Below are 19,774 nucleotides of genomic sequence, written 5' to 3' on the forward strand. Positions count from 1 at the left end.
TTCGTATTTATAGATCTTTTTATGCGAGAATTTTATCTTTTGCATTGTCACGAATTCGGCGGTCACGGCCATGACTTTTTATTTTTGTGATTTATAAAGAACAGGAACAAACATTGAACGGAGAAAGAGAAAGCTCTAGTGATAATTCTCCTATCCGGATGACAGCAATTGTTCGGTATTGTTCACGACAATAGCGTGCTGCGGCAGATGCATTTTCATCACAATCTCTCAGTGCCAAAGCCATGCCCTTATACTCCTCGTTAGTGTATCACGTTATGTCGCTTGCCCGATAGCAATTAACAGTTAATACCCTGATAATAAACAATGCCTGACATCGACATCGTATCCTGTACAAAAACAATGACAGTAACGGTCTGCAGTGAAATCTGCAACGCTAGTCATCAGTTAGATACACGCGTACTAGACTGGTTTCGAATTTCATTTTTCTAGTAAACAAAGACTCAGCAATCTTGTTACTTTGTTTTCATCTTATTTTGAGCCGAAGGTACTATCTGTTTGACCTCATTTGTACCACGAATTTTGGCCCACCCTGTATAAAGAATCACAAATAGATACATGTCAGAAAAATACGATTTAGTAAATCATAATATTTAATACTATGGTTACGCGTGAAAAACTTATCCTAGTACTAAGGTTATGTTACGCGTTCAAAAATAAAAAGGACCATTAATAAGATAAAAAAATATAAGTTATCCTGAGAGTTTTAAGCAGATTTGTAAACTAAAAGTTAACAGTCTTCGATTGTTCTGTGATTTTAATTACAATTAACAATGAAAGGGTCAAACAAATAGCAACGAATCAGCATTCCAAATTCTAAGAAACTTTATAATATTCAAAAATTCTTCGAAAGGAAATGATTTCCTGGGTTATATGGAAATACACCGACCTGATCCACGGGACTAGAATAATTCCATCAACATGCTTAATTTGTCACGTTTGTAAGTAGAAGACGAGGCGAGAAGTTCGAAAGGAAAGGCAAATGGTGGCGACGGCTGCGAGTTTGATGTATCTGCGTCATGCAGGGCATTACTTAGCTTGGCCCGGGACCAACAATAACAGCGAAATTTTTAAAAGCAAGACGTGAATCTTCCTCGGATCTCTAACATCTTCCTCGTTGCGAATCGCGAACGAATCTTCACTGTTTATCCACACATCTGTCCGAACTGTTGTAAATCCTTCATCGGATAGTTATATCATGGCCTGTTGTATATACATATATCGAAATTCGCGTCGACCCTAGTGGACAGGGACGCTAACGTGAAAACGGCCTGAAATCCACCGCTATCTTCAAACTTGTTATATTCTTCTTTTCGTTTTTTTTTTTTTTTATGTCTATAGACAGTTTGGATAATTAAATTAAATAAATATTTACTTGATTTAATGATTTACGATATTGATTGCGTTATTATCTTATTGAGAGAGCATTCGGTTTGTCATTTGAAACTTTTTAAATTGTTCTTTTTTTCTTTGATATTTATTTTCTATTTGTCTTTTTTTTTTTATTCCACTCATAATATGTAATACAAATGTTTATCGTTATTATTAGCGTTATTATCTTGTTGGAAGATAATCTAAAACATCTTCAATCTCCTTTCGCGTGAAACAATGCACGGAACTAGCAGATTTCAGAAGATAATTGCACGTAGGAAGACCTAAACATTGTTCCGTGTGATGAACGGCTCATAGTTTTAGGTAGAACTTTCTCTAGATTTAGTCGATTGCGATCTATATAATCGAATTCTCCTTTACATGTAACAATTTCTAATAAGCTCATCTAAATTCCTAATCTGCAACCCATTTCTTTACTCAAAGCACTTTACTTTCCATATTAGGAATGTAATTTGTCATTTATTCTTCTTTTTCTCAAATTATTTTACATTCATATCAAAATAACAATACAAATAAAAAATCTAAGAAACAGCAAAAAATGCGGCGGTAAACTTTACGACATCATTAGGAAATGAATTAATAAAAGAAAAAAGAGAACAATTAAGATCAATTAAAATTCACATAAAAACCAGAATATTTCTGCTAATCGAATTTTCTGAAATTGTTAATTTCATTTGGAATTACTCAAACTGCAGGATCACGTAAACGAAGCAACGAGATCATTAAAACGTCGACACGTGCAACACGTGAAAACGAGGTTAGCGACTCTGTGCGATAAATCAAAGGATCCATGAAACACGAAAGATCGAAGACGTACGTCCAGATTCTCAGAGGTTGTAGCGATTATTCACTTTCGATGTTCCTAACCTTTTTATTGGACGCGGTCGGCCAAGAAAAATAATACTGGTGGTTTTTCCGGAAACCTATGGGAATTTGGATAAATCACAGGACACAGATTTCGACGGAACTCGTAAATTACGCGTCAGATTTTTTAGACGGTTACAAGAATACCAAACGAACTGATAGACGAGAGAATTTTGACAGGAGACAACAGGTTCATGTTAAACGTGATGCTGAAGTTTGTTTCACATTTTCTCTCTCTATCTCTTTCTCTCACTTTCTGTTCGACATCGAATATAATTAGCCCAGTTCGAATTCGAACAAAGCATAGAGCCGATCAGCTAGACCACTGAAACATAACCTCAATGGAACAGTATGAATCATTTACTGGTACTTCGTGACAACTGTGGTAGGTATTTTTTCGCAAACAGAAAATTTTTGCAGCTGTTTCTTGGTTAAAATTGACTTAATGCGTGTAGGTTTGACAGTGGTAGATGACTACTATTCTTGTATTTTTCTATGGTGATATATTAGGTAGTCTCTTTTCTGTGAATAGTATAAGAGTCATTCATTGGTTCTTTGCAAGAACTGTGGTAAATACTATCTCGTAAATAGGGATTTTTTGAATGTGTATTTTTTGGTTATAATTTAGGTTTTTAGGTACAACTTTGACGGGGATAGATAACTGTTATTTCTCAATTTTTCAGCGTAGATATGTTAGGTTATAATAAACGAACTTTTAAAAGCCAAGTACCTGTTTCTTAAAAATGGAGCATTAATTTACGTTATTATTATTATATTATATTACGTTATAATATTAATTTCCTCTTTTTGAAATTGACAAATCACGAAAACTAGATATGATCAAATCAGTAGTCGCCCTAACATTTCTGACAATATTTTTTCAGTAACGTATATAATCTAAAGAAATAAAATAACAATTAGAACAATAATCTCTTCAATTTTCCATTCCATTTTCCCAAATGAAAATCCACTTGTTGCGTAATTAAGACTGCAACGTAAGGTTAGGAGTACAATTTCAACCCGTCAGTTGAAGAGATCCAAGCTGTCTATAGACCTACCGCAGTCCAAAGACTTCTATGTCTGTCTTCCATAAACCAGGTCGCGTCACGGACTTCACAGACTGAAACTAATTGAACACGAACAACTCCAGAAATTTGCCGAGCAGAAATACAGAGATTCTTCTATGTTCAGTGACGAGACAAGCTTTATTCCGATGCATCTTTTAGCCATGAAAAGATGGAAGGATCCAATTAAAGTTTCTTTCGCAGCAGTTTGTCGTGCTGTAATGCTTGTAGCATTATTTAGTAAGTCTAATCTATGTAGCTTCCGAGCTTCCAGCAGTTACCTGATCCTTTTTATCTCGCCGTTAATATCTACGCTTTCTGTATTCAGAGGAGCGTATAAAGAACCGAGATCAATCTTGGTGAATACACGGTTGAATAATTGCAGGAATTATTTGAAAATAATTTCCAAACTTTTACGGATTTTTATTGAAGAGAATTACAGAAAAATTGAAGAGATTATTAATTATTAATTATAGATTACGTAATAAATTTTTTTGCTTTTATTGCAATGGTGTATAAAAAACATTATCAAAATTTTACTTGTGTTAGCTTTAATGTACTTATTTGAAGAAGAGATTATTGAGAGGTTAGGTTAGGTTATATGAAATTAAAATCATAGTGCAAATGACACATTAAGTGTAAGTTATCTAAATATAGATTAATCATAGACAATTTGTATTTATAAGAGCAAAGAGTACAAAATAAAGTAATTTTATATGTGTATTTAATACTATATTAATGTGGAAAAGGGAAGAAAAAGGTTAGGTAGATGGGAACAGATGACCATTTTGATAAATTTGATGTATCGCATAATACTAAGATTGCCATTCTTTTTTTACCAGGTTTCACTAAGTTGGGGCCAAGTAAACTGGTAAAATATGAGTTCTCGGAGACGAGGCGATGCTTGCAAAATGAAGATGTTGGATACACGCCACCTCAGGTTCAGAAAAATGGAAGCTTCTCATGTAGAGTTTAATCAGAGCTTAGTGAAGCGACAATCGGGAGATTGATCGGTAAAGTAGTTACTTAAAATTCGATTTCTTAACCTCTCTCATTTGTATTGTTTATACATTTATATGTTATTATATTTAATTGTATATACATTTTAAGGTTTCTTGATATTGAACACGATTGCTCTTCTTCTTGTAAAGTACAAGATTAATACGCACAAAGATTAATAAATAATATAAGATAAATATGTACTAATCAATTACCAGTTCATTTTTAAATATTTCTTTTAAATGATAGTATATTATTTTTAACTAAGAAAATATTCAGACGATGAAGAAATAATTTTCTTTGTTATCGATATATATCAAGATATTTTTGTATGAATAATATTAGCAATTTTAAAATTGCATAACTGTTTTTAGATTACGTATGATTTTAAAATTGATTTAATGAAACGTTTTTAATTTAGAAGTATAATCAAAGAAAAAATATATATATATATATGTAGATGCGAATAACGATAATTTTATACTTGCACAACCTCTTTCAGGAACTTGTATATGATCTTGATTAAACAAAACATGTTTAACTGTTTATTTAAACATATTATTAAAGGAAATATATAGTGGAATAATTAGATACGTTTCAATATTGGATCCAATATTGCATCAGTGATCCAATGAAATACAATAAAGCAATTACCATCGATGGTATTATTTAATATTGGTTTCCAATTTTGGTCACAATCTCTCAAGATTGATAAATTGATTCATCGATGTCGTTATTACTTTCTTATTCGGTGATTGACAAGGGACCTGGAAATGGTATTGTGATTTATTTAGCGAATCTCGCGACACGCGTGTTTCCTGATCGCATATGGCTCGATTAATATCCTCCCGAATCTTCCCCGCTTCCAAATTTCTCTTGGGATATCGACCCTCATTGTACTATCTGTATAGGATGGTTCATGCAATTGCAACAACTCATAAGATCAAAATTAATTCTTAATTAGTATCTTTGGATCATAAATGGCTACAATAATTAATTGAAGTTGCGTTTTCATTAGATTATTTATTTTTTAAATATTCAATTCTTCTATGTTCCATATTTTACGTGCTAAATATTATTAATGACAGATATTAATTACATTTTAACATAAATCTAATTTAACAGAGTCAACGTTTAATTGAACAGAGTTAAAACAAAAATGATAAGCAAGTGTTACAAAATTTTTTGGAATGAAATAATAGAAATAGATCTTTTAATTGTAAATGAAAATATTATTCATGCATTTAGATATAAATTTCAAAGGAAAAAACTACATAGTTCAAAGAGGCTATTCAAATTAGATGTCTCATCTTGTATGGTTACCTAATTATAATTCTTTTTACGTTACTCTTTTCTTTTTCTACTCTTTATATCTCACGTCCAATGAATAAATTTTCATTTAATTTCTCTCTGTGAGGACTATCATTTTCTTTAGTTCGAAATAAATGTATGGCTGAAGAAAATATCAAAATTACACCCATAATAAAATTTTCAACTACTGAATTAAATTAAAATTAAGTAATGCAATGAAGTTTTCTGCGTTAGAGTTTCATATTAACAATCGGAAGAGATCGAAACGTAGCTCTATTTAATGTTAGAAGAAAATACGTGATTGACTTTAATATTTCTTGAAATGACATTCAAAGATGGATTTCAAAGAAACGTTGGAAAGGTATATACGTGTTTCGATTGAAATATTGTCGTGGCGTGTTTGAAGGTGTAAATATTCGAAAAGGATGATTGATTCTTGAGTATAACAGATCTCTTTGATGTGAAACGTCGTAACTATCGATAGGAGACACTAAGTTTATCTTAGTGTTATTTATTTCGATCTGGAAACTGTAAGCTAAATACAGTTCAGAATTAGGTGAAAATCACCGGTAATAAACGTGTGCTGCCAAGAATATCACAATTTTCAAAAATTTTAATGTTTGTTCATTCAAAACTGATATTTCTATTTCTATCATTACATATACAGGATATACGGGAAATTGTAGTACATGTTGAAAGGAGATGATTTTTCGTGTAAAAACAAGCCGAAAATGTAGAATGACAGTTTTTGACACAAGGTCTCGTTTTCGAGAAAATCAGTTTTGAAGTTCCGTCCACTTGACTCTCGTTACCTTTCAAGTGCACGCGTATCTGCATGCGCCGAACTTCATAGTCCATTTTCTTGAAAACAGAGCTAGGCAAACTTTTACATATCTGGATGCACGTATATAAATAAATACAATTACGTAAATAAAATTTATCTTTACGTATATTCGTATGTTTCCTTTTTAATATTTTTCTGCACAATAATATCAAATAATAAAACTACTAATTTCAGCCAACTCTCATACCACGTTGAGAGCACTCGTTCTCGTCGTCCTGTTTTGCGGCCAAGTTTCACGTCCTGTTTTGCGGCCAAGTTTCAGGACAAAATACAACACACACAAGAATACACAAAAATCACGCACCAATGCGACTTAAACCCAAAAAAAACAAAAAAATAAACGCAAAAACCGAAAACCCACGACACATATTAGACCATGGCTACGTCGTACCGACGCGTATCGGTACTTTTGCCTAATCCACCCTACAACCGAAATTCATTGTTTATTGTGAATAACATACACATGTAATACTCATCTTCTTGGACAATAAACGTTATAAAAAAAAAAAAAGCACTCTTTCTCGTCCGATCACGAAAGTTAAGCAACGCTGGGCACGGGTAGTACTTAGATGGGTGACCGCTTGGGAACTCCGTGTGGTGTTGGCTTCTCTTTTATTTTTCGAATCTCTTTTACTTTTCCTCATGACCTATGACGGGGTACAATCGAGCAAAAAATATATTCTTCACTAGTATATACTTTAGTAGTATTACATGACTATTACCATACATTGTATCATTCTCTCGTATACACACAAATAAGTTAGCACATGTTTTAAAACTGAAAAAGATCACGTTTTTTGATATGTAGAAATTTTATGATAAAAGACTAACATCAAAAATTGTTAATCTATATTTTCGGATTTTGTTGCGTGGGGAATCACCCCCATTTGGCTTGTACCACCGAACAGAGTATCTAAAAGCGAAGAAACTCGTTCAATCGACTGTCGTTACCACTCAAGTGTGACGCGCCACTCGACGAAACACCATCGTCGATTTTTTTGAAAAACAAACTTCGTATGAAAAATTGTCACTCTGTATTTTCGACTTACCCTTGCGTGGGAATCATCCCGTTCTGACTGGTACCACGATATTCGATACACGCTATATGATGAATAATATGTATTTAGTTACAAATCAATTTAACAAAACTATTCTTGAATGGTGAATGATTTATTAAATCAAACACAGATAGAGTATTGTCATAAATAGGTTTAATTTCAAGAACCATCTCATAATTCAAAGTTGATTGATATTTGATAAGATTTAAGAAGAAGAATGATAACTTCCAAGAAATTTTATAGCATAGATTTTCGCAATATATAACTCTATAGTAAATAAATAAGTAAATAGAAAATCAAGTAAAAGGGGCAAAAAATTGATATGAAAATAAAACAACAGAAAAACAAGGAACCGCAAAGAATATTAGCAACGAAAACACGAAGGTTACAACTGTTTACACATAGAGAAGATCTTTGGACATCGTTTACCCTTGCGGCAATTTTCAATAGAATGAAACCCTCGAGGATATTAGCAAAGCATTCATGTTTACGCGGCTCATTGACAAAGTCATTTATATCCCTGGTTGCTATGAATCGAAGCCATTGGTATCTCTTACGATCACGTTGAACACGGATGAATACGAATTATCGACGAGAAATTCGCACAAACGAACCGAGCAAGATGAATTAATATAACAAGCTCGGTCCGTTGGCTCAGTTCGAGGCTGAGTCTTCAACGAAGCACGCGAATACGTGACACAAATCAAAGTGGATGCAATGTATATACCATGTGTATAATTGAGAGAGCATGGAGTGTCCTTCGTTGCATCGCAAACGCGCGACATCCGGCAAACGTAATTGAATAATGTTTAATGTTGCGGCAATATTTGTTGCCCTTCGCGCCACGAAAACATGCGCATGCTTGCTGTACGTGTGAACTTTAGCTCGATTGCACTTCGGATATTTGCGATTTAGTACGACTCTTTATTTTGTAATTTTTCTCTTCTTTTTTTTTTTTTTTTTTTTTCTTCAATTTCACATTTTTCTTCCTTTTTGTACTATCAATGTTAATTTTTGTTAAAGTGGTCATCATTTCTAAAAAAACTCTACATCTGGTCTTTTAGTTTTCTCAAGCATTGAAGCCATCGACAGCCTATAGACAAAAGACTGCGTCGAAGGCAAACCATAAACTGTACACACGCAACATTGGCTTCAGGGTTTTCAGTCATAGGGTAACACTGCTAGCGTGCGGATCTGGATCAGCTCATATTATATTCCGACTTATATTTACAGTTTAGTATTTTAAAATATATATTTTCTACTTTACAATTTATCCACGCGTTCCTTTGTTCACATACATCTAATAACCTCAACAATTTTAACAATCCGTAAGGTTGAATTCGATTAAATTTAGCGTAGTTGCGATTTAGTACAATTTTTTATTTTACAATTGTAATTTCCTTATTTTCAATTTAATTTCTTTTTAGTTTGCATATAGATGTTTAATTGTTCGATCGTACAAACTCTAAGGCCCGGAACGAAGAAAATTTCCGATTCATAGTTGTCTAGTCGGGGCATCAGAAAAATTCCAAGCTCGACAAACGATGTTGTAGCGAAGTGGCGCGGTCATCACAGTTCGATCGTAAAGGTCCGAATAAATGCGCGTCGCGTAGTAAGGAATTTAATTTCACAGCACGCGTGACAATAACGTCGTATATTTTCCACCGTCTCGCGTCGGTTTGACTTTCCCTACAAGATGTTCCATAAACCTAAGAATCTCCCTCCAAAGTAAAAAGATATAAACACATCTTATTGAATTTTAATAACTAAACGATCATATTAACTTCATGTATTGAATTTGAGTTAACCGATGCTTGTACAAAATTTCGGTAAAAAAAGACTTTTATTCGCTTCAAAATATAATTATGTCTACAAAAAACTAGATTAATTGTATCACGGAAATAATTATTATATCGAGGTATAATAAAATTGTTCATTAACATATAGTACGAAGTATACACAAAAAATTGATCTGATTAACAAACATGTTAAGGTAAAGAAGATTACCGGATGGAAAAGTTGTTAAGCAAGAAGTAACTACCGAGAATGATCCTACATCGTACTGACGCGATTATAGCCGGAGTTATAAATCACGAAGAGCTTATTAGTCGAAACGCTCTAAATTGACGACGAGCAGAAAGATTTTGACCCGCAAGATTTATTCCCCACTCTCACTCGCTCTTTATCTCTCGATAAAATCAGATTACATCGAATGTGCGTGGACAATGGATGAGGTCTATTGTTGTCCCTGTTGGGTTTAAGCATCCACGTGATAACCTTTCGAGGGAAAAGGACAATGGCGATCCTCCTTCTCAGCTTGACATTATTGGAAATTCGTTACTATCATTTTTCATCTCATTGTCTTCTGTCTAAAATGAAAATTGCTTGACTTTGTAAAGAGAAATCGAAAGTCGAAGCGTGAAAATGAGAACTTGCCTTATCGTCAAGTACATAATTCTAATCTTTATCCCTTACCACCAATTTACATGTATACATGTACATATACTTGGAGATTTGAATTTTAATTAAGTATGAAAATAATATAAAATGAATTTACTTAATATTTACACATTGTATCTATGTCTGAGTTAATTATCTTTGTTACTGTATTCTGGCTTATGGCTCAAATTATATAGGAAAGTAATTTGTAATTTATTTGTATAAATGGGGTGGTTGGTAATATTTCTCCGCATTCGTTTTATTATTCCAACTTTTGTTTTATAAGAATTATCTCATTTTAGCAAATATTATTGCTAAGTGTTGCGTCGAATGTTTCTGACTGAAAATAGCGAAGCTGAAAAAACGTTTCACATCGATCGGTTGAATAGACTGAATTGTGAGAGCTACACGGAATGTGCTTGGATTCCTAATACGGAATTCCATTTAACTTGTGCCTTCTTCTTCTTTTGTGCCCCGGTTGCCACCTCAGTAATGGAGAATCATTTCGAAATCCGTTGAAGAAATAACGTCCCACGAATATCGCCTCCCTGTTGCGTTCCACCCGATTGCCAATGTCCAAGGATCGAGGAAGGAGAAAGGAATCGCGAAGAGTTACGAATCTTACATGATAATCTGTATATTCTCCTGAATATGCAGTTGTTGCAAAATACTTTCATATAAAAGATTCTTTTTGGAAGAAAAATTTAAGCGATGAAGATTGTAAAGATAAATTGCAGTTGATATTTTTGAAAATATTTTCAATGCATTATAGAGAGTGTATTAGGCTTCTTTTTTTTCTTTTTTTTTTTTTTTTGTTTTGATTAAGCGATGCTAGAATATTTGATATTTATGCGTAAATAGATAAAATAAATTCCTTTTTATTATACAGAATTTTTGTAAATTAAATATATCTTTATTTATAAATTTATAGTAACGTTATTAATGTATCCCAATGTTACTCTTGCTTTCACAAGGATATAAATTTTGAATGTTTTCAAGAAGAACTTTTGTGTACTGTCGAAATAAGAAATCAACGATTTTTTAATATTTTTTGCAAAAACGAATAATTTATTAACAGCAAAGAATCTTGATTATGTCTAAAATGACTCAAATGTGACAGTAAGGTTAAGGTATTAAAAAATCGTACGAAATAAGGACAAATTGATTTTTTATTCAATATGGAATCAGTAGTTTTAAAGTACCCTTTGTTTTTGCGAATGCAACGTTATTATAAATAAAGAATTGAATCTACCACAAATGGCTTCTTCATCTTTTTTCGTTTCATTCTATGCGTTACGAGTTCTTTATACTTACTAATACCTAATGAAATATATTCAGGAATGTATAAGAAATTTTTAAGTTGCAATGGAGATACCTTTATGATGAAATCAAGTTTTTGAAAAAATGAGATATTTTGTAAGACATTGCATTTTTCAATGACGTCGTATTACTCGCTCGTAGCATGACACACAGAAAGGTCATATGGTCCTATTTGAAAAGAACATGCGAAGAAGGTCGCACTAATAATAGTGCGAGTTGAACAGTGCAAAGTTTTTCTGTATGATCTTTTCATAATTCATTCGAGAAAGAGACATACGCTTGTGTTTACAATTACCAGAATTGTCTATATAACATATGTACACATACATACGCACAGGCGCGTGCATATACACGTAAAAGAGTTCACATAAATTACACGAAACACTCTTCGTACAAATAAAATTAATGAAATTGATTCTTACTTAATCTTCACCAGTCCCAATAATACTGAAATAATTAGTAGATTCTGGATATTTATGTAAATTCATATTATTATAAAACGTTCAGAAATTAAAAAAAAACTGAAACCTAAATACAAATTCGTTTCAACTAATAAATATTATATTTTGCAGATCTTTACAGATTATTTTTATTATTATTATTCGCAGGCTAATAATTGGACTTATGTTTCTTTACTTCTGTTATATAAGATAGTCGATATTACGTGTTAACTTTTGAATAAAATAAATGGCCGAAGATATATGAGAAAAGTATTGACTTAAGCTTTACGAACAAGACGCTTTCCCGTACAATGCATCATTCCATTTTGTATATTGACGAGCCTGCTTATTTATAAGCATCAACGCCGTCTATCTCAATTATTATATGTCTACTTTTTGACTAAATTCTATAAAAAAAATCTGAAGCTTGAGCGTTTCGTGTTATGACGAAAAGGAAAGGAAGTACGTTATCAAAACGCGCGTGCGAAGGAATCGAAGGAAAAAAGAGGATTGCGCATGCGCAGCACGGGCGGCGCGTTCGAGAATCGTGGCGGGCCAAGCGATATTCATTCAGTTCACCAGTACTATTTGTTCGCTGCGGTCGTCGTGGTTCGGGAAATGTGACCGCTTCGAAACTTGTTGGTTGTCACGTGTCATTCGTGCCCCGTCAGAATTCCCAGTTTCGCGATACTTCGAATCGTAATAACGATTTCTAATGTTTCGAAACGAGACGTGATCGCAATTTACGAAACTTCTTACCAAGTGTCGTGTCAAAATAAGGTTGTTTAGATCTAAATAGAAACATCCAATTGTAAATTAAATTCTCGCAGTCCAAACGATAGAAAGATTCTCGGAAAGGAACGTTCGAATATGAATTATATAATTTTCACATTTTATAAGTTATGCTAGCACGTTATCTTTCTTTTCCTTTTTGCGCTCTTTGCTCAACCACGTTCAGAAAAAGCACCGACGAAACGTATCCCTTTGATCGTTACGATTCCAAATATTTCATCGATTGGTCGAAAAATTGAAAATTTCGGACGTATGTCGGCAGATTCGGTAGTTGTCAATTTGGAGAACAGAATTTATTTGCGAAAATGTGTAAATGGAAATTTCGCTGAAATGGAAAGGAATGTATCATATTTGTACAATTTTTCATTTATAAAAGGAACAAGTGACTAATTATTTTCGTAATAGTAGAATAAAAAAAGGAAAAGCACAGTACTATTTCTTTTTATGTCAGTAATATAGAACGCTTTTCATTACAATTTTGTCATTCCTCTTAGTTTTATTCGTTTTTCATTTGATTTTTATTCGATATGACTGTTAAAATCGAGGTTACGATTATGAGGAACTGTCAACGTTCATCGTAACAGTTCTGGAAGTGAAAATTAGTGAGATGTTAATATTCTTAGGGCAAGTAGTTTCATAAAGTCCGTTTATGTGTTCCATTTACATGCACGATTAAACAAGACGAGGATGCAATTAGATTTCGAATAGATTTTCATAGCGCGTTAGTTAATCGATGTTAACTGATCGTAGCAACGTACATACTTGAGATGCTTCGACCTATATTCCATGTTTATAGGAGATAAATGGAACAGTCACACAAAGAGGTAACAGGGCGAAAGTATATTACACTCGACAATATAATTGCTTCTAAAATAAGGAAAGATTTGATAGTAAATTGAAAACGTTTTGCTCTTTTTATTACGATCGTTTCAAACGTTAGTACCACGTAATTTCATCCTTTGATCTATATTCACGAACTCTTCGTTTCCAATAAACTGCGATAATTCTCGTAAATCGTTATACGATTCTATTAGACGGCGTGCGATCAAACAGTCCATTTAAATTAAAGACACGTTCGTAGCAACTTGAAATAGGAGAAGACGATTATAATGTACGGTAGGTTAAGTTAACAATTTTAGGCAGCTTTTTCGGGAGGAACGTCCGAAATTGGAATTTTTAAAACACGAATCGAATATACGTATGATGTATGATACTATTCTATTCTATTATTTTTTGCAAGTGTACCAAACAGTTTGTTTACCTTGCCATTACAAAAATGTTCACTTTCGCATCAAAGAATTCTAAATTTCATGAAACGATCCTATAATTTTCATTAAACTCTCATAGTGCTCGTTGTCCTCTGTTACTATCAATAGTCAATATGGTCAACTCCCCTCGTTATTGATTTTTTAATTTCGTTATGTACGCGATTAATGATCAATTCTCGAGAAACGAATAATCTATTTCTCTAAGAATATGACACGAATAATAGGAAATTTCGGAAACAACGTTTGCAATATCATTGCTTGTACTTTTCTATTGAAAGAATTGATCAACATGGTTTCAGAACAACTTAAATGATACACTTACAAGCGACATCTACTTATTCATTCATTATATTATATTACATTATTATATTATTATAATCGTACCTACTATTTATTCATCCATTGCGGAAACATAAGAAACGTTTCTTTGTTAGCACTGAAAATATAACTAGATATATTGTCAGAAAAACGCAACCTACTTAGTTGCCTTAACGCGACCACAGGGGTTCGAAGGAGGCTGAGCATATTAAATTGGAATCGGCCGTCTCGAAGGAATGACAAGTACGTGGTCAAGACGAAAACCCTCGCGCACCGTGGGTGGGACGACTGATTACCGGTTCGGCTAGAAACTTTCTGCTTGCAAAGAACTACTTGGCGGTCACGAACAAGCAGTTTATAATGTCACATAATACCACCGCGTCAACGAAATCCACGGTTACCTGCGAGTTAAAGGAAACCGTATCCAACGGTCATTCAACGTGGCCGGCGTTCCTCTTACGATCCCCTATGGATTTTCTCCGGTTATCATCGACGTCGATCGGGGAATTCGGTACCGTAATTGACGTCTCGAATTCGCGAATTTTCGTTGGTCCGATCGTCAAATTACCGACGTAAGAAGGTTACCGACCAAACCGTTCCGATGACACCGAGACGTTCGGTAATACGTTTCACTGTTAACCGTGACACGTACCCTTCGCCTGTAAATATGTAACACTGAGATGCGCGTTCGTTGTGTGGAAATTGTGGCGCGATAGAGTGTGCGAGTGTATTATGTGCGCTTAACGTAAAAACGCAAGTGAGAGAGTAAAGTGGATTCACAAAGGATAAAACAGACACACGATGGACAATCGACACTAACAGAAGCATCATCGCACGCTCGTGTGACAGGAGGCTGGGCAAAATACACGGTTGAAAATTGTTCCTGGCGCAGCAAGGGACAAAAATGTTGTCCACGGTGTCCAGTGTCCCGCTTGAATTAAATTCTTCATGTTGTACAACCGTTACTGGAAACAACGGTCTCAATGCGTTATCGGGTATGCACCGTCGTGCCATGTCACGCTTAATTTTGTTATTCTTCGCGATCGGTTATTTGATAAAATGCATGCGGTGAAGAGAATATATGAGCGAGAGAATATAAATGTATTTGCATTAGCCGAAATATCGAAGCATCGAAACGACGACAGGTAATCGCTGTCATCGTTTTATATTATTAGTATGAATATTATTGTTACAGAAATTTTTGTAGTTTTGGACTTTGTATTTTACAAGAGAGAAAAAATATCGTGAAATTGAATGACTTCTTGGTAGAACCGGCCCTTGTCTATGTTCGTCTTCTTCCTTCTGAGGAAACTGACAGAATAGAACTCTCTAGCGTCTTTCATTTCTCTTCGGCACATTTTTTTAGTAAAATATTCTTCAGGTTATAAAATAAAAGTAAACAAAATTCAACAAGGATCAGTTTCATCTTTAGTCTCCTTAACTGTCGTCAAAATGTAGAAGATAATTTGAAACAAAGATCTGAATAAAAGATATCGGTGAAATCGAGTAGATATAAAGAAAATTGAAGCATAAATTTTATCATTTGTACAATAATATGAATTTAAATATTCGATCGAATAAATTAAAATATAGATATATTTTTACAATTCCAAGAGCAAGTGTATTATTTATTGGTTATTTATTATTTAATAAATCTCGATGGAGAACATAATCGATTTAATACGAAACGAATTGTAACGTTTCAGTGATCAAGACTGAAAACACCACTGATCTTTACATGTTACCGGCTTACATCCGCACGACGTCCATGATCGCCTGTATTGTGGTGATGGTTCTTGGCATAATAGGAAATCTCATGGTAAGTTCCGCCGTTCAATTTTACCTATCGTTCGTCGGTTATTTTCCAATAATGTATAAGAATTGAAATAAGGCAACGAAACAGTATGTACGAAAGTTAGTTTACAATACTCGCTTATATCCATATCGCGATCTTAATTTCAGTTTCCGAATCTTATTACTGTCGAATAATTTTCGGAAATTTGTTGCTTTTATTATACTTTTACTACTTAAATATTAAATTTGTACTACTCAATTATCTCTAACATTTAACTACCAGGTGATCTAGAAACATCTTACTACGTTTAATCAATCTTTTTCCATCGCTTCATATCCTATACCCTCTCCATGCGTCGAGTTGCTCTCGCGATCGAATATCAGAAACATGATGATGTTTTTATTCGTTTCAGGTACCGATCGTGGTGTTTCGAGGTAAAGACATGCGGAACAGCACGAACATCTTCCTGGTGAACCTTAGCGTGGCCGACCTCTGCGTTCTTTTGATCTGTACACCAACCGTTCTTGTCGAGGTGAATTCTGGACCTGAAATCTGGCTGCTTGGCGAACACATGTGTAAGTCAAACCGACGATCCATACTACCATACATTGCACGAAAACTATTATTACACACCGCGATGCACATTTGATTCTCCGACACGTGTACGATCGAACATTCGTAAAAAACAAGCAACAAAATGTTTTTTTCTGATCTTTGTTTTTTGTTATTTTTGACATTCTCCCTCTACTGGAATCGACGATATCGATCGGTTGAAATGCTTGAATCAACTGTCGTGCATATTTAATAGTTGGTATTGGTGTTTTTTTTTTTTTTTTTTTTTATGGAATTAGAGGAACGAATGGATAATTTTTTTCTTTTCATCGCACAGTCGATTTTTATACGCAGATTATTTTTTTGCGCGAAATTGAAAAGGACCGTGCAGTTTTTAGAAGCAGTTTTTAGAAGCAGTTTTTGTATACCTATAGTAAAGTACAACCATCTATGGGTTACTATGTAAAAATTTTACGATGGAATCAGATAGACATATTATAAATTAAAATAGCAGTAGCAGTACTAAGTGGAATAATAATACGCATAATATAAGAGAAAATAATATGGAAATCTAGATAGGTTTTAATGAGATTTTCAGAGAAGGGATGATATGATATAACCTCCTTTGTAATATGAATTACTAAAATAATAGTAATAAATGTTGACAAGTATAGAGGAATTAAATTCCTACAACATAAATATCTCTGTAGATCTACAGAAATTTCTAGATATTAATAGATCTTAACAAGTCTATAAATATAGCTAGAAATTTATGTTACGTTCATCCACTTGTTTCGCATCTACTGTTAAGTATTCAATGACTTGCAAGTAACGATAGAGAAAGTCTTTACGAAATAATTATCAGGGACTAATGCAATTTTGTGATACATTGGTAGTTTGATATCCGCGGGCAATCGAACCGTTTCAGTGAATTGTCGAGGTCAATCGATTTTAGATTCACAGCGTTGATTATCGGTTCGTATACCGGCGGAAAATCGCGCGAATGGCCAACAGCGATCGAGGAAACGGCCGTTTGTTAAGCAATTAATTTGCCACGAATCCGCATTAATTAACCATCCGGGTCGAACTCGTATTTCATTCGGCCATGACTGAGAAAATCTATGCTATCCTTAATTCAATTCTGACGTTGGTCAGTTTAGCGTCGTCTCGTTGGATGCTAGCCAAGATAGTGTAACCGTTTGAAATCATTATTATTGATGTCAAAGTGCGGGAATTGCGTGGTATTGTGACACGTCTTAAGACAAGGAGAAATTAATAATTATCGATGAATATATACATCATCTCATAACTATGAAACCATGCAAACTTTTCACTCCTACGTTTTATAATGTATTTTTATATGTCCACGTGATAACGAAATATGTCATTTCTTAAGAAACTATTTTCTAGCTTAATCGATCAATAATTGTATAATCAGTCATAGACTACGAATATGAAGCATACGATAATAATACGAACAGAACGAGCAGTTTCACTTTTTATTAATTTCTTAATTTGATTTTAATTTGATATTAATTTCTTAATGAAACAAATGACTTTCTTCTATAAGTTTATTCATGGCAACATGATGACAGATTGCATATATTGGTTTGGCAACTAAGTAAATGCGGATTTTGTCAATACCACCTAATGACAAAATCCGCAATCAGTTAGTTGCCAACCCAATAGTATACTAAAATATATAAAATATCCAAAATATAGTACTCTTTATAACGCTCGATAAATGAGAGGAGCCTCCATTTAAATTCCATTTTTAGTCCGGTTCGTAAGGATACTAATTTGCATAAAAATCCGCGGTCTAGTCAGTCTTTTAGAAATGCATAATTTCATTGCTCGCAGCGACGGGCAATAGAAAGTTTATAGTTGACACACTATGAATTTTAGTAACTTTCCTACTGAAAGATTTTTACTGTCTTAGTAAGTAGACATTTCGGGAACACCAATTTTAAGTCAATTCTCGTGTAGTTAAAACTACCAAACTGGGATAATAAGTTTCCTTATCTTCAGTTTCAGTGAGTGTTTACCAGGGACACACGGCCGTATGATATGTTACTACTGTTGTGAAAAGCGTATAGAAAACGAGGTCAGACACTTTTCATTTATTCGTAAGAATTCTGCCAGACAGTTACCAAAATGACTGTATACTCTGGATAAAAGCAACATTCGGTTGCTGGGCTGAGCATTCTGCTAACACGATTCGTTTTGAACATGAAACACACTTCGCACCTAGTTAACTTGAAAACGCAAGAACGCGAATCATGTTGCGGAGAAGCCGCATAACACCATGTTTCCACTTTTCACCTCATTTAACTGTTACGCGAGGCTGTACGTTTATTCGAAATGACTTTGCGTGAAATTGGAAGAGCTTTCGAGATTATGTTAGCCCTTCTCCTTCTTGTTTCTTGGATTATTATTATTAACAGACTGCAGATTTTTAAACGAACTCATGTTTTTGAGGATATAATTTAAAACGTAGAACTTCGTAATAGAACATCGTTACATATCCAGTGTTATACAAAGCATTATACTTTGGATATTTTATATAGTTTTTCATGCTGTGTGCATTCTGTGCAATTTTACACTTTCGAATTTCCTAGAAATACGTAAGAATCCGCACTATGATTATTAGGTTGTTTGTAAGTGAAATGTTCTAGGGATCATATTATATAGAACCTAATAAAAAAGTGCTTCATTGCAAATAATAAGAGCGTAGGAAGTACCTTTTGTATATTTCGCTTCATTTGTCAAAATTGCCATATATATTGAACAGTCGCTAGGTTCTTGCAAGGTCGAATAATTTTTCGCTAGATTAGACCTGAATAGTAAATCATAATGGTAAAGCTTGACTACTTGGACTTCCCTGCCACGTATGCGGTATTAAGGGTATTAATTTCAGGGGCTGCTTTTCTTTCCTAAATATTCCGTTTGTGCTGATACGGAATGACGTATTCATCGATTTCACGATGAATTCGCCGCTTTATGAAACACCCAATACCTTTGATCTCGGATCTCGTTTCATCGTTCAACATTACGTTATATCGATAAATTTATTGGAAAATAATTTCGAAACTTTATTTTGCAACATCCATGGAAATAATTACGTAATCCTGTAAAAAGAATTTTTACAACGAAGAAATGTCTGTTATGTTGGAAATTATCGGTTATCAAGCTGGAATGACTAATTTTAGGTTTAATACATCGGATAGTTTAGTACGAAATAATTCAAATATTTTATTATTTCGAACAATTCGAATGTTTCGAAGATATTCTATATTATTA

General features: G+C 33.7%; 1 protein-coding gene across 5 annotated transcripts in view; it reads left to right on the plus strand.

Annotated features, from left to right (window-relative positions):
- The first annotated feature begins 2,238 nt into the window (after nt 1-2,238).
- LOC132904477 (growth hormone secretagogue receptor type 1) overlaps nt 2,239-19,774 on the plus strand; it is a 63,924-nt gene continuing 46,388 nt past the window's right edge. Inside the window, exons 1-4 of one of the 5 annotated variants that reach the window (XM_060955013.1) lie at nt 2,239-2,464; nt 4,181-4,351; nt 15,834-15,946; nt 16,335-16,497. In XM_060955013.1, the coding sequence (XP_060810996.1) occupies nt 15,866-15,946; nt 16,335-16,497 (244 nt within the window). In that variant the 5' untranslated portion in view covers nt 2,239-2,464; nt 4,181-4,351; nt 15,834-15,865. Of the gene's footprint in view, nt 2,465-4,180; nt 4,352-12,341; nt 15,123-15,833; nt 15,947-16,334; nt 16,498-19,774 lie in introns of those variants that run through there. The other 4 variants (XM_060955011.1, XM_060955010.1, XM_060955012.1 and 1 more) reach the window with 4 other exon arrangements.

This window comes from Bombus pascuorum, chromosome 2, assembly GCF_905332965.1.
Source record: "Bombus pascuorum chromosome 2, iyBomPasc1.1, whole genome shotgun sequence".
In the NCBI taxonomy this organism is placed as follows: domain Eukaryota; kingdom Metazoa; phylum Arthropoda; class Insecta; order Hymenoptera; family Apidae; genus Bombus; species Bombus pascuorum.